This window comes from Seriola dumerili, unplaced genomic scaffold (assembly GCF_002260705.1).
Source record: "Seriola dumerili isolate Sdu_G_001 unplaced genomic scaffold, Sdu_1.0 BDQW01000105.1, whole genome shotgun sequence".
Taxonomy (NCBI): domain Eukaryota; kingdom Metazoa; phylum Chordata; class Actinopteri; order Carangiformes; family Carangidae; genus Seriola; species Seriola dumerili.
In genome coordinates, this window is record NW_019174360.1 from 493,278 (window position 1) to 506,101 (window position 12,824).

General features: G+C 46.4%; 1 protein-coding gene across 1 annotated transcript in view; it reads right to left on the bottom strand.

Moving 5' to 3' along the window:
• Positions 1 to 12,824, bottom strand: part of LOC111222694 (potassium voltage-gated channel subfamily H member 7-like) — a 57,072-nt gene that overhangs the window by 9,069 nt on the left and 35,179 nt on the right. The window contains exons 8-12 of the mRNA XM_022746497.1: positions 8,992 to 9,417; positions 3,750 to 3,981; positions 3,486 to 3,653; positions 3,022 to 3,221; positions 567 to 819 (exon numbers count right to left, since the gene is read on the bottom strand). Coding sequence (XP_022602218.1) covers positions 567 to 819; positions 3,022 to 3,221; positions 3,486 to 3,653; positions 3,750 to 3,981; positions 8,992 to 9,417 — 1,279 coding nt within the window. The remainder of the gene's footprint in view (positions 1 to 566; positions 820 to 3,021; positions 3,222 to 3,485; positions 3,654 to 3,749; positions 3,982 to 8,991; positions 9,418 to 12,824) is intronic.

The following is a 12,824-nucleotide window of genomic DNA, read 5'->3' on the forward strand; positions in this document are numbered from 1 at the left end:
AACTATGTGGTTTTAATGACATTTATGTCATTTTTTAAGATACACTTTTTACACCTTGGTGGTTTTCAACTCTATATTTTAAACCGGACGAAGGATCAAAGTTCCCTCGCAGCGTCGGTGAAACTGCTTTATTCAGTGTTTCTACTGGTTTTAATCTCCTGGTCTGTTTGTTCTGGAGAGGAGGAGAAATTCAGCTGCTGGTGGAAAAAAAAAACAACCTCCTGAACCACCGACACTGAAGGAATCTGAACCAGGAAGCAAGAGGAAGCAACAACTCCCATGATCCCATGCTACTTCACAACATAACCCAATGGTGTTCGAACCTTTCATAAAACAGCAACTTGTAGTTTTTAACGCTTCGATTTAAAAATGAACGCTGATTATTTACGAAACAGGAAATGAGCTAACGATATTCAACGCTTTCCAAGATCCGCTGAAGTTTCCAGCGGTCGTTTCTTAAAGTGCTGACACCGACACCAGGTTCACAATGAGGTTCATAAGGTTCATGCTAACCCACAACCAGCTGCCGAATCACAGGGAGGAGAGGAGGCGTGCGCTGAACTCACCCAGGATGGCCACCACCACGTCGTCTTTGAGGATTTCGATGGAGCCGCGGGAGACGAAGTAAAGCGCCGTGAGCACGTCTCCGCCGTGGACTAAGGTGTCTCCGGGGGGCGCGTGGGTGGTCTTGAACCTCATGGCCAGGGCCCGGAGGCAGCCCTTGGTGGCCCCGCGAAACGCCTTACAGCCCTGGAGGAGGTTCTTGTTGAGATGAAGGCAGATATCTGCCTGCAGGCACTCTGGGAAACCCTTCAGCACCTGAGTGTGGAACACGTGGTTATGGTGATTACATGCGATAAGGAAGTCGTGTTTTCTTATTAGAAACTCTGAGTGTTTTGATGTGAGTTTTGGTTTGGGGTGAAGTTGAAGGTCGAATTGACTGGATTTCCAGAGAAATTTGGTACAATTGCCACTTGTGTTCTTTCCTTCTTCTCAAAACCTCTCGTATTCCTGCAGTAAGAAACAGCCTGCGATCGTCCTCTACACAGCTACACTTCAGTGTTTCACAGAGTCTTTTGACGACAGACAGGACAGAACATTCAGTGACTGAGAAGCTGCAGATAAGTGACAGCTCAAACTCCAAACACTGCCTCAGTATTTGCTGCGTCTGCTCTCTGTTTGTGATACTTCAGCACAGGTTTCACTGCCTTTATGCACTGCCACGATGGAGGAAACTACTCTATGAACCATTACCTGGAGCATGCAAGAGCAAAGAGAGGAAATAATATTCAATATTCTGCAGGAATGAGTCCTAAAACCAGGAAATACTTTTAGCATTTTAACACTTCCTGTTCCCTCGTCCTCAAGTCTCTGAGTTTTTTGAATAAATGAAATAAGCTCTCTTCACATCTCCACGGAACAAAACATGTCAGGTTATTTTCTGTAATAATCCAAAAGCCATGGGCTTTTAGCAGAGGGAACCAGGGTGATGCTAACTTCCTGGTTAGCCTACAAACAGCACTCTACACTCTGACTCATATTCTGCGAGGTAGTTAGTAGAAAGAAAGAAATATAAATATTGAAAATCGTGACCCAACCGTGATCGGTCATTCCTACCCATCCGAGTTAGCTTGGGAGATAAAAAAAAAATAATAATAATATGATAAGGACATTTAACATTTTGTTTCTGTATAAAAACCAACTCATGAGACACTTACCCTTTAAAAAGACAAAGTACACAGACCGCTGACAAAACTAATGATCCAACGAACCGACTGTAAAGAACAATCTCTTGTCAAACTTTAACACGACAGACACAGGAAGGCAGGGAAGGACACATGAGGGACAGTCCAAACAAGAAAACACATTTCTTATCTTTTGTCATTTACACATAAAACACAATGTGCTGATGACAAGAGAGTCATGTGGGGTGGGGGTGGGGGGTGCAGCCTGAACTGGTTTTCTGGCTCTTACAGGCTTTTCCAGAACAAAAACTGATCAGTAGATTTGGAAAGGAAAGACTGAACAACATTTGGCAAGCGCAGGTGCCACCACGGAGCGTGCAGCCAAGCCTCCCAACAGTGGGAGGGAAACCTGGCAGCGACCGGCGAGGCTGAGCCCACTCTCACAGGCGTGATTCACTCTGTCTCTGGTACCAGATGAATATCATGGGGTTGTGTTTTTCTTTTTTTTTTTTTTTGAATACACAGATTTCATGCAAAATAAAAAACAAAAAGGCACCTCGAGGCAGGCCACATGCAAGTCTACCGCTGATAGACGATGACTGTGGCCTGCAGGAAGCATTCAGTGTTGATGTATGTGTGTCTCCTGCAGTTAACTGACATGCAAAAGTCCATCCTGTGAATCTACGATGTGGCATCATGTTCGTGTTTGTGCAGATAGAAATGAAATAAAAACAAAAACACTGCGGGAACGTGCTCTCTAATAACATGCATGTAATGAAACCTTAGCGTTACACATCGTCTGTCTCCTGCACATTAAAGCTAAAGAGGAATAACTCTTCACTACTGATGTCAGCACGGCTACACGAAGCTCTACCACTGGGGAACATAATTTTTGACATTAGTTGTGTTCACACATGTACCTCCTGCTCTTACCGGAGTGGTGGGGTCATTCCATTTGACATGAGGCAGACATGGAAGAGACAAACTTATATAAGTACCATGAACATCATCAGGATCGAGAAGTGCCGCAGTTACTGGAAGCACAAGCAGTAACCGCAGCTTTCATTTAACTTTGTGGCGAAGGCCGAACATCGTGAGTTTGCTTTTACATTGACGTGGTAACGGCATTTTTTTTTTTTTCGGGGACAGGACAGTTGAAACTCTTGAAGCAGACAAATCACAAAAAAAATTAAGTTTGTAAAAAAGGAGAGAAGAAGCAACAGAAGAAAAGCAACATACAATCTTGAAGTTAAACATATTTCGTTTCCATCGTGAAAGAAAAAGAGAAAGAAAAACAGGAGCTGGAGCTGAATGCAACACACACTCCCTCTCGTACCATATTCATGTCGATGCCGTTGGTGTAGGTCCAGGCGTGTTGGAAGTACTCCTCCAGCCTCTGCCTCAGCGGGTTTGGGATCTGGTGGAAGCGGATGAACTCTTTGACCCGCAGCATCTGGAGGTGATACCTGGCTGTACCTGAATACAACCTCTGGATGATGGCGGACACGTTGCCGAAGATGCTGGCGTACATTAGAGCTGGGAGAGAAGCCACAGAGGTGAGTGTTGAGCAGCGGTGGCTAAAGCCGCTCATACACAGAACCAGCTTCTTCTTCTTCTGGTTAATCCAAACAGAAAACTGTCTCAAGGAAACACCTACCTGATGCATTCAATCACTATCGTCTTATATCAGCCTTTGATAATAGAACATGTATTTAAACACATCCCTGATTACAGAGGGCTTCAGCAACAACAGGGTTTTAACATACTCTCTGAATGTACTTCCACTCAGCTGTCACTCACATCCGATGAGCATGACGCAGATGGAAAAGATCTTCTCGGAGTTGGTGTTGGGGGAGACGTTCCCAAAGCCCACACTGGTCAGACTGCTGAAGGTGAAGTAGAGCGCTGTGACGTACTTATCTTTGATGGAGGGGCCCGAGCTGGGGTCACTGTAGTTGTATTTCTTTCCTACAATGGATAAAAAAAAATAACACAGTTCATTACAAGTTTCTTTGGCATCTTCAAAATGAAACTGTGAAAACAGGAAAAGGAGAAAAGAATCACCTATCGACACCCCCAGGTTGTCCAGCCAGCCGATCTTGTGCTCCAGATAAGGCTTCTCCACGTTGCCAATCGCGTACCAGATGCACGCCAACCAGTGGGCGATGAGGGCGAAGATGCACATGAGCAGCATGAGGACGGCGGCGCCGTACTCCGAGTAGCGGTCCAGCTTACGGGCGACACGTACCAGCCGTAAGAGACGGGCCGTCTTCAGCAGACCGATCAGAGTGGTGGTCTAACGAGCAGAGGAAGACACAAGAACCAACATTTCTACATGAGTACAGTTCTAGAGTTCTTCACATTCGTCAGCTGGTTTTATGTTGCTCCCCTCTTCCCTGTGAAGCAAACAAATCAGACCAGAGGTTTGCAGCAAAGTGCACAAGTTGTTTGTGGCCTTTCAGTGTCAGGGGTCAGGGGTCAGGAGTCGGGGTCGGGGTCATGAGGACGACCAGCTCAGGATTAAGGTTTCAGAAACATGTGCAGCTTCATCTTATTCACACACCACATGTCGCAGACACACAGACCAGACTGTGGATCATTTCCTGGATCACTCCCGCTGGTGTAAACACATCTCTCAAGGACTCGGCGTCCCTCACCGCCAACATCAACTTCACCGACTAAGACGTGGAGGCTCGTGGCTCTGGGCGGATCACGAGCCGTCGGCACGGATCTGTGTGTAAATCCGCGAATGAGAACGCGAGGAAGAGTTTCGGCGTGTCATCTGTCGGCTGACGATAAGGCACTTCTGGACAACGGCATGTGATGACGGCAAAATGAGTTTAGAGAAACATAAACATCAGCAGCTTGGAACCTTTGTCAAAGCCTTGACGCACACACACACACACACGCGCACACACACACACACACACACACACAGCCTTCTGTTCTGTTTAATTCAAAGTGCTTTAATCCTCCCGTCTCCATTTTCTAGCCTGACTAAATTAACACACAGACAGTGTGAGGGGTTGTGGGGTTGGGGGGTTGTGTGTGTGTGTGTGTGTGTGTGTGTGTGCGCGTGGGGGGGGGCAGCATACAGCCATGACACATGCTCTATTAGTGTCGCACTATCAGTAAAAACAATAAGTGAGAGTTTGTGAACAGTAATAGGTCCGTCCATTCCCTATCTTACCTGACAATTATCCTAATATCCGCAGGGAAATCATTACTCGCAGCCTCCCGTGTTAATTGCGCCTCCTCATGTCTATACTTGCGCAGGTGAGAGTAAATATTACCTGGGTTATATGGAGTAAAAGCAGGAAGTGGGGTTGATGGGGGGGTTTTATGCTTTTGAAGCAGGATGATTCATGAGGGAGGGTGTGTGCGTCTCCGTCATCGCCGTGACGGAGACGCTGTATCTGCTTCTGATGGGTCCATTAAAGAGCCTCCGTCCTCCCAATCTCACCCTGAAATCACCGCCATCATTCACCGTCAATGTGCAGCTCGCCGTCTCACTGACGACCCAAACACTGAATAAATCATGTACAGAAAAGCGGATAAGAGCGTCGTCTGTGAGGTGTAGTGCAGCCGGCTCCGTCTGAGTGACCTGCACAGATGACACAGCACACACATGGTATGTGGCCTGCACAGTGTAATGTTGATTAAAATCTGGGCTTACAGTAAGTCGGAGGCGTTTCGAGCTGAGGAGAGAAGCTAAAGCTCCCATTAGCAACCAGCTGTATAAAACATATCCGCTGAATATCCCTCTGGCCATCTGCCGCCGCGGCTCTGCCGGCTCGCATGGCCACTTTAAAACACCAAGAGTCAACCGAGGGCTGTGATGTGAACTCCAGATTTATGAAGTAATACACCATCATTTCATGATTTCCTCCAAAGTTAGTGAGACAGAAAGCCCAACTAGAACATATGAAACCTCGGGCAGACGGGTCAGCAAGTTCAGTCGACCAATCACGAGCCAGAGACGTGAACGAGCGTGAGGAGCAGTCACTGCGCTTCACTGGAAATAACTGGGAACACAGACGTCCTCGCACTTTGACCCCTGGTTGTTTTGGGACCTTGCCGTGGAGGGACGTTCGTCAGCCGCACTGTAAATATTGATTCCCTGACTATTCAGAAAAATACGCTTTTAAATCTCCTGAATCTCAACGTCTTTGAATGTCACTGTTTGTTTTTATTCGGGATCGATTGGTTCAGCATCACTGAAAATGAGGGTCAGCCTTCGATGAATCCCCGAGAAAATAAATAAAGGTTGATGATGATGATGATGATGACACTGCACACACTCTTATCTCTTGTTCTTGAGTCATTTCTCAGGTAGGTATATTAATGTTTGACTGTGTGTTTCATTCCAGCAGCTGCTTCCTACAAAGACCCAGCATCCTCTCTCTTTGTTTTTTTGCAGCAAAGTTAAAGTTAAAGTGAATTTCTGCTTAAACCAAAGACACAGCAGAATGTGAATTGAATAAAAGTGGTTTAATTTGCATGAAACGATCGATCCGGCCATAAAAGACAACGTGTGCATGAAGCTTTGTTAATGTAAATCAATAATAATCCTCAGCATCATCAGGTTTCTGCAACTGTTTGTTGATGTGAATGTGCTGACAGAGATTTTTCTCATGGAAGACGTGTTGGTTTAGCTCAGATTTGTTTATGAGCAACGAGAAAATGATATTTAAATTCTGGTTTAGAGCAAATTTTCACACCGAGCCTCCATAATTTGCAATTACTTCATATTTGGCCCCGACGTACATGCGAATGTGGCGGTAATAGGCAAATACTCTCATCTCATCACAACAGGACATTGATATGAAAATGATGGAGGAGCTCAAATGGCTTCTGTAGGTAAATTCATCAGCAGCACAGCACAGCCTGCAGTGCCGACAGCGTGCACCGACTGAGAGAGACGAAAAGAAAGAATCTCTCAGGGGAGATTTCAACCTGCTGTGTTCCTAATGAAATCAGCAAAAAAAAATTCTTAACATATTGTCAGAGATGGTTTCCAGGCAACAAAGGTGCACGAGATTATGTCTAAAAATAGTCGCTGTCTCTGCAGAGAGAGAGCCAAAATACCACACCTTAAAGACAGGAGCTAAAACTGTACGTGCGTTGTGTTATTTTCAGTTTCCTCACAGTGTTTCTGACACCGCGCCGCTGCGGAGGACACGAGCCTCAGCAAAACGCCGCAGCAGTCATGTAGCTGCATGACGAGGACGTACATCGTGTGCCGCCACCGCCGCGCTGCTCAAACTGTCTGCTCTTTTTTCCCCACCTGCCACTCACTGCCAGCCTCCGGCCACGGAGTCCCTCACAGGAACACACACCTAATGGCAAATAACGACAACACACTGACATCGGGGCCTCGCCCTCAACACACATCAATCTGGGATGTTTTTTTGTTTTGTGTGTGTGTGTGTGTGTGTGTGTGTGAGGGTGTTACATCATGTATCCTGGCATCTGGCATTTTCACACATATTCGTAGATGTATGTGTCTCTTCTGCTTTTGTTTGAAAACTTATTATTCAGAAATCACAGCAGGTGCTACACACAAAGTGCTGCTGCTGCTGCTGCTGCAGAGATTTACGTCCTTCCTCTGTTTGCTCTCTTGTTATTGCACTCTCCATACTGCTCTCTCTGAGCATTAGATGACTTGCTCTGCCATCTCCCTCAGACGTACACGAACAAATTAGTTTCTCGCAGGCGGAGTGGTTAGGGAGGCTGAGACCTTTTTAACAGATTTGGATAGCCCGGGGCGCTCCGGTCTGGACAGCCGAGGGAAGCAGATGTGACAGCCGAGCGTCAGATTGGTTTAGCAGTCCAAACATTCGAGGAAAAACAGCTCAGAAATACACGACTGCTGGAGCTGAGGCCTCGCGCCGCGACACAGGAGTAACAGCGGAGGGGACCGACGCTCTGCAGCGCCGCCATGTAACAATGCAGACGAGCAACGTGGGAACGTTTGGGACTGTCAGCAGTATCAGGTGCGTGTAGCCAAGGTAAACTGTCCCAACATTAGAAGAGATTCAGCCTCCTCTCTTTGTTATGCAGCAGTGCAGACACAGATGCTTATTACCTCCACGATTAACTGTTATAATTCATTATATAAAGCCCTGTTGAAATCTTAATTAATCAATTACCTTGGTTTATAACCAAAAAACGCCAATTAGCACATATCAGCATGCTAACACAATGAGCTAAAACGAAGGTGAGGATGGTAAACATTACACCTGCTGAACACATTAGCATGCCAATGGTAAAGCCTCACGTAGCCGTTAGCGTGGCTGCAGTCTCACACTTAATGGAATTTATTGATTTAATACTGTTTGAATTACTTGTTCTATTTTCCCTGAAGTTTAAAAAGATGAATCTCAAGGAGACTGAAGTGTAGAGAGAGAAGCAAAGGAGGAGACAGATGGTTTGTGAATTTGCTACTAAACTACTAAAAAATCAGAAACTGAAATGTCTCATTTACAGAAGCATTCAGACTCTTAACTCAGTCGTCTGTAGAAAGCCCTTTGCCCTCCGCTTCAAATCTTCCAGGTGAGTCTCTGCAGGCTTTGCACACCTGGGTTTGGGCCGATCCTCCCCAGCTCCGTCAGACTGGATGTGAACCGTCATCTGCAGGTTTCTCTCTCTCTCTCTCTCTCTCTCTCTCTAACAGGTTAAAGTCTAGGCCACTCAAGGACAGACGGAGACTGAAGACGCACACTGTTGTCTTGGCTCTTTGCCTCAAGATCACTGTCGTGCAGAAAGGTGAACCGTCGCCCTCAGTCTCGGGTCTGGAGCAGGTTTTCTTCAAGGACCTTCTCTGTATTTGGCCGCATTCACCCTTCCCCCCCCCCGTCAGATCGGACCGGTCCGTCTCTGCCAGATAACGTTTGGAGTTCTGCCCAATTGGTTTTAATTTCTGTCTCATCAGACCGCAGAATCCCCCCCTCGTGCTCTCAGACTCGTTTCAATGCCGTCACAGCGGCTTCTGTCCAGTCACTCTGCAGTAAAGGCCTGACTGACGGAGAGCCGTCTCTGCAGAGGACGTCTGTTAGAGTGACCGCTTCCGAGCCCCGAGCCCCTCCTTCACCTTATATATTTATCAATCAAGTCGATTTGCAACAGGTGGACTCCAACCAGGCTCAGACACGAGTCGAGGATAATCAAAGCGCTAATGATCAAACAGGAAGCACCTGACCACAGAAACGTGTCTGAATACCTAGATTTCAGTTTCTGATGATAAATTTCAAACGTTTTAAAATTAAATCTACGACGCAGTAAAGTGTGAGAAAGTGTCACTCACCTCATCCGACCCTGAGCCGAAGATGAGCAGGTCAAACGGGATGGCGGCGACCATGTCTATGAGGAACCAGCCTTTGAAGTAGTGGATGGCGATCTTGGCCGGGTGGCTGACCACCTCCTCGTTGGCGTTGACGTACGTGGTCCTGAAGTTTATGAGGATGTCCACGATGAACATGATGTCCACGATCAGATCCACTACGTTCAGCGGCGAGCAGGAGTAGCCGCACTCCCGCCTCCTCTGCTCCTCGATGTCGTTGAGGAGGAAGGCGGCGGAGTACGGCGTGAAGATGGCCGTGTAGATGACCAGCAGCAGGATGAGCCAGTCCCACACGGCTTTGAAGGGGCTGTAGTGAAGGATGGTCCACTTGTCCATACGTGGCGTCTGCAGCTTGTACTCGGGCAGGACATCGGCGCCGAGAGACAGAACCTGAGGAGGAGGACAGAGATCAAATCAATCAATCAATCAATTCATATCTTTGAGAGACGAGTCGTTTCATCGTGTTCGCAGCAGATTCTTCAACAATAGAAGAACAAAGCAGATTCTTATTTGGAGCCAAGGATATTTGTTTAAAGGGGCACTCAACCGATTCTGCAGATTAGTTTACTCGTTATGAGGCGTGTGTGTGTGTGTGTGTGTGTGTGTGTGTTTGTTTCGTTGGCGCCGAGGTGTCGTCATTCTAAACGGCGAAACCTCTGTGGTGTGTTCAAGAAAGTATTTTAAAGTCAGTAAAAATGCGAATGCAGTTCAGTATAAGCCAACGTGTATTAGCATTTCTGTGGCTTTGCATTGTTGTGCGTGCCAGTGAGAGGAATTACATCACGGCATATGGTCAGGTCAAGTAAAGGTCATGTTTGTTGACATGTGAGTAATCTGGCTCCAGCACTGTACATATTGTACATACTGTACAATCCTAATGCAGTTCAATGGTGACCGGAGGCACACTCCTCAAAAATAAATCATTCGTGTGAGAAAACTGCTTCTAGTCTAATAATTTCAACTATTAGACTTCAAGAAAATCCTGAAGTTACAGCGACTCATCGCGACACAAAGATATCTGGGAACTTGTGCAAAACTTTGCAGTGACTGTTTATGGATTCTGTGTACAACAACAACAACAACAACAAGCCGCATAAAATCATGTTTCGCATCGAGCACAGTCCGAGCTCGCGTCACCGCCATTATCTCTGTTATTGCAGTTACCATACACACCCAAATGGCTTTTAACACCAATATTACAGCAGCGTCACGGACCATTTCGGATAAGAGTCTCAACGACTTGGAGGTAATTATAGGTGCGGGCAGAGGACACATCTATTCATCTAAGTGTCTGACACTTCAATAGGCAGGAATTTTCAGGCCGTGGCTCCTTCGCTGCTGATTATCGCAGCTCTGAGGAGGGAACACAAAGAGAGAGAGGCAGGTGAAGTACATGAGCGGCAAGGGCAGAGAGACAATTACCGAGTGCCAGCGAGCGAGGGGATGAAACAGAAAGGACTATTTTGGCATCCATCACTTATTGCATGTCCGCTTATCTCCGGCCTCGCACATCATACAGACTAAAGTGTTCATAATTGAATTGATCAGAAACTCCTGATGTGGGATAACCTTTGAAATCGACAGGAAAAATAAAAAACCCACCAAGTACATCCAAAGGGAATGTCTTCTGTTGTTCATTAAAAGCGGGTGATTAAAATACTTGTTTCATTGCAGTCACAAGTCGATGTGTAATTGCCATTGACTTTTAAATAAGTGTTTTCTTAAGCGATGAAACAAACGATGAGAGGTTCAAGCACAAAAACAAAAACCACTTCACACAAATCTGTCTCAGGCGAGCAGCTCTGTCGTCGTGCGGTTTACGCTCAACAGCGATGATTCAAACAAGATGGTAACTCTGCACCGCAGCAGCAGCTTCCGGCACGCACGGATACATTACCCCTCGGCCTGCTGGGAAGCCCGGGAGGACCGGTTTGGCTGGCAGAGCCGCAGTTCTGGATTAACGTGTCGTAGCCAATCTGCGTCTAAATAAAAGATCCCCGGCTTAATTATTTAACCTACCCACTGTAGCTACACTCGCTCGGCACAAATTAACTCTCTGGTGGGATAACGCGAGGCTCGTCGAGCGTTTGGCTCGGCTTCAGACGACATGTAGATGAGCATTAGCTTTCTCCCCTTCTCCGGTTCTTCTGGGTCTGCGCTGTCAGGGGGGAGGCCGGGCTATTATTTATAAAGAGGAGAGTTGTTTCATGTTTCTGCGCTCAGTCTCGCGGCCTCCATCATTAAAAATGATGCAGCGCTCCGATTCCTCACTCAGCTTCAGATAACCCACAGACGTTTAGATTGAGACATTAATGGAAAGTGGCGGGGGCACCTGAGACACTCTGAGAAAATGCAGGAAACAGCAGGTGAGTTACAAGTCTGCCGATCGGCTTCCTGAGTGAACTCTCCACCTGCCTGCGGTCGAGAGAGAGAGAGAGAGAGAGAGAGAGAGAGAGAGATCGCTGCTTTCAAGACATCTGCTGTCGCTTTGTGTTCCCCACAGTCAGGTATCTAGAGAGATGTTTACACACCCAAACTGTGCGACACGGGGAAACACGCGATCCATCCACGGCTTATTTATCTGTTTGTTAGTGTAATAACTTTAATGCTTCACGGCGTGTATCCACAGAAAACATGTATCTGACACTGCGGCGCCCGACGATCTCCGAGCAGAGCGGTAATTGTATACCCGAGCCAGGGGGAGATAACAGTGTGACGGCACATTAAATGGTATATTAACAGACAGCGCAGAGTGACAGGAAACACGGGGGAGAGAGTGAGAAGGGAACGACCAGCGATTCATGTCTGGAATCAGAGCTGCCATCAGCCTCGTGTAAAATCTCTGTTTTGTTATATAGTGTAGAGAAACTGAATCTTTCACCATGCTTGTATTATGTGTAATGTTGTATCTTATAAAGTTTAAGAAACGTAAACTTCTGTGCTTTTCACTTCCTGTTTGTTTCTGATCGTGTATCTTACCTGTTGAATGAATGTTTGAACTGATGGGACAGATGCTTTTGGAACATTTAGTTTTTCTTTTTAAGGATTTTCTGTATTTGTACATTCAGTGACTGGGCCCCAATTCACAAGCTTCTGGGGCCGGTTGCACAAAACAAAAAGTTTTCCATCTAAATACAACACTTAAGGTTTAATTTCCCCCTTAGCAGAGGGACTTTCTTAAAGGTGTTGCACAGAATCTCTTAAATAGTCCATAAAGTTAAGGCATTTGCAGCGTTAAAATTCAACTGCATCATTAAGGATATGTTCAATTTGGCCATGGTGCAGTTAAGACAGAGTCAGAAGTACCTTAAGGTCTTTGGTGCAACGGTTTCACTGACTTTAAGTGATTCCTTAAGCGTGAGTCTGAGATAAAGAGAAAACCTTAAAAGGCTGAAACTTAAGGATGTTTTGTGCAACTGGAACCAGAAGCGTATTGACGTGCCTCATTGTCCCCTATTGCCATTATCATGTTTGTGTGTTTTTACTTTGTATTTGTATTTTATTCTGATTTGGTGGAAGAAAGGTGGAAGTTCCACACCGACTGGTTTTCAGCTCCTCCACTGCTGCCACATGGTCCAAAAGTCCATTAAAAGCACATTAACGAGCTGCCCCCTCTGCTGCTTAATAACTTTGACTTTCATGCTGCACAGAGAGGTCGGTGCAGTCGGCTCCGGCTCTGCCTCCGGCTCCGGTCGGAGACTTTCACCTGCAGCTGCCTTCCGGTGCAAACAGGGGTCGATTTCCGTGCCCTCTATCCGTTACATCATTAACGGGCAAAATGCAAAACTGAGACCTAA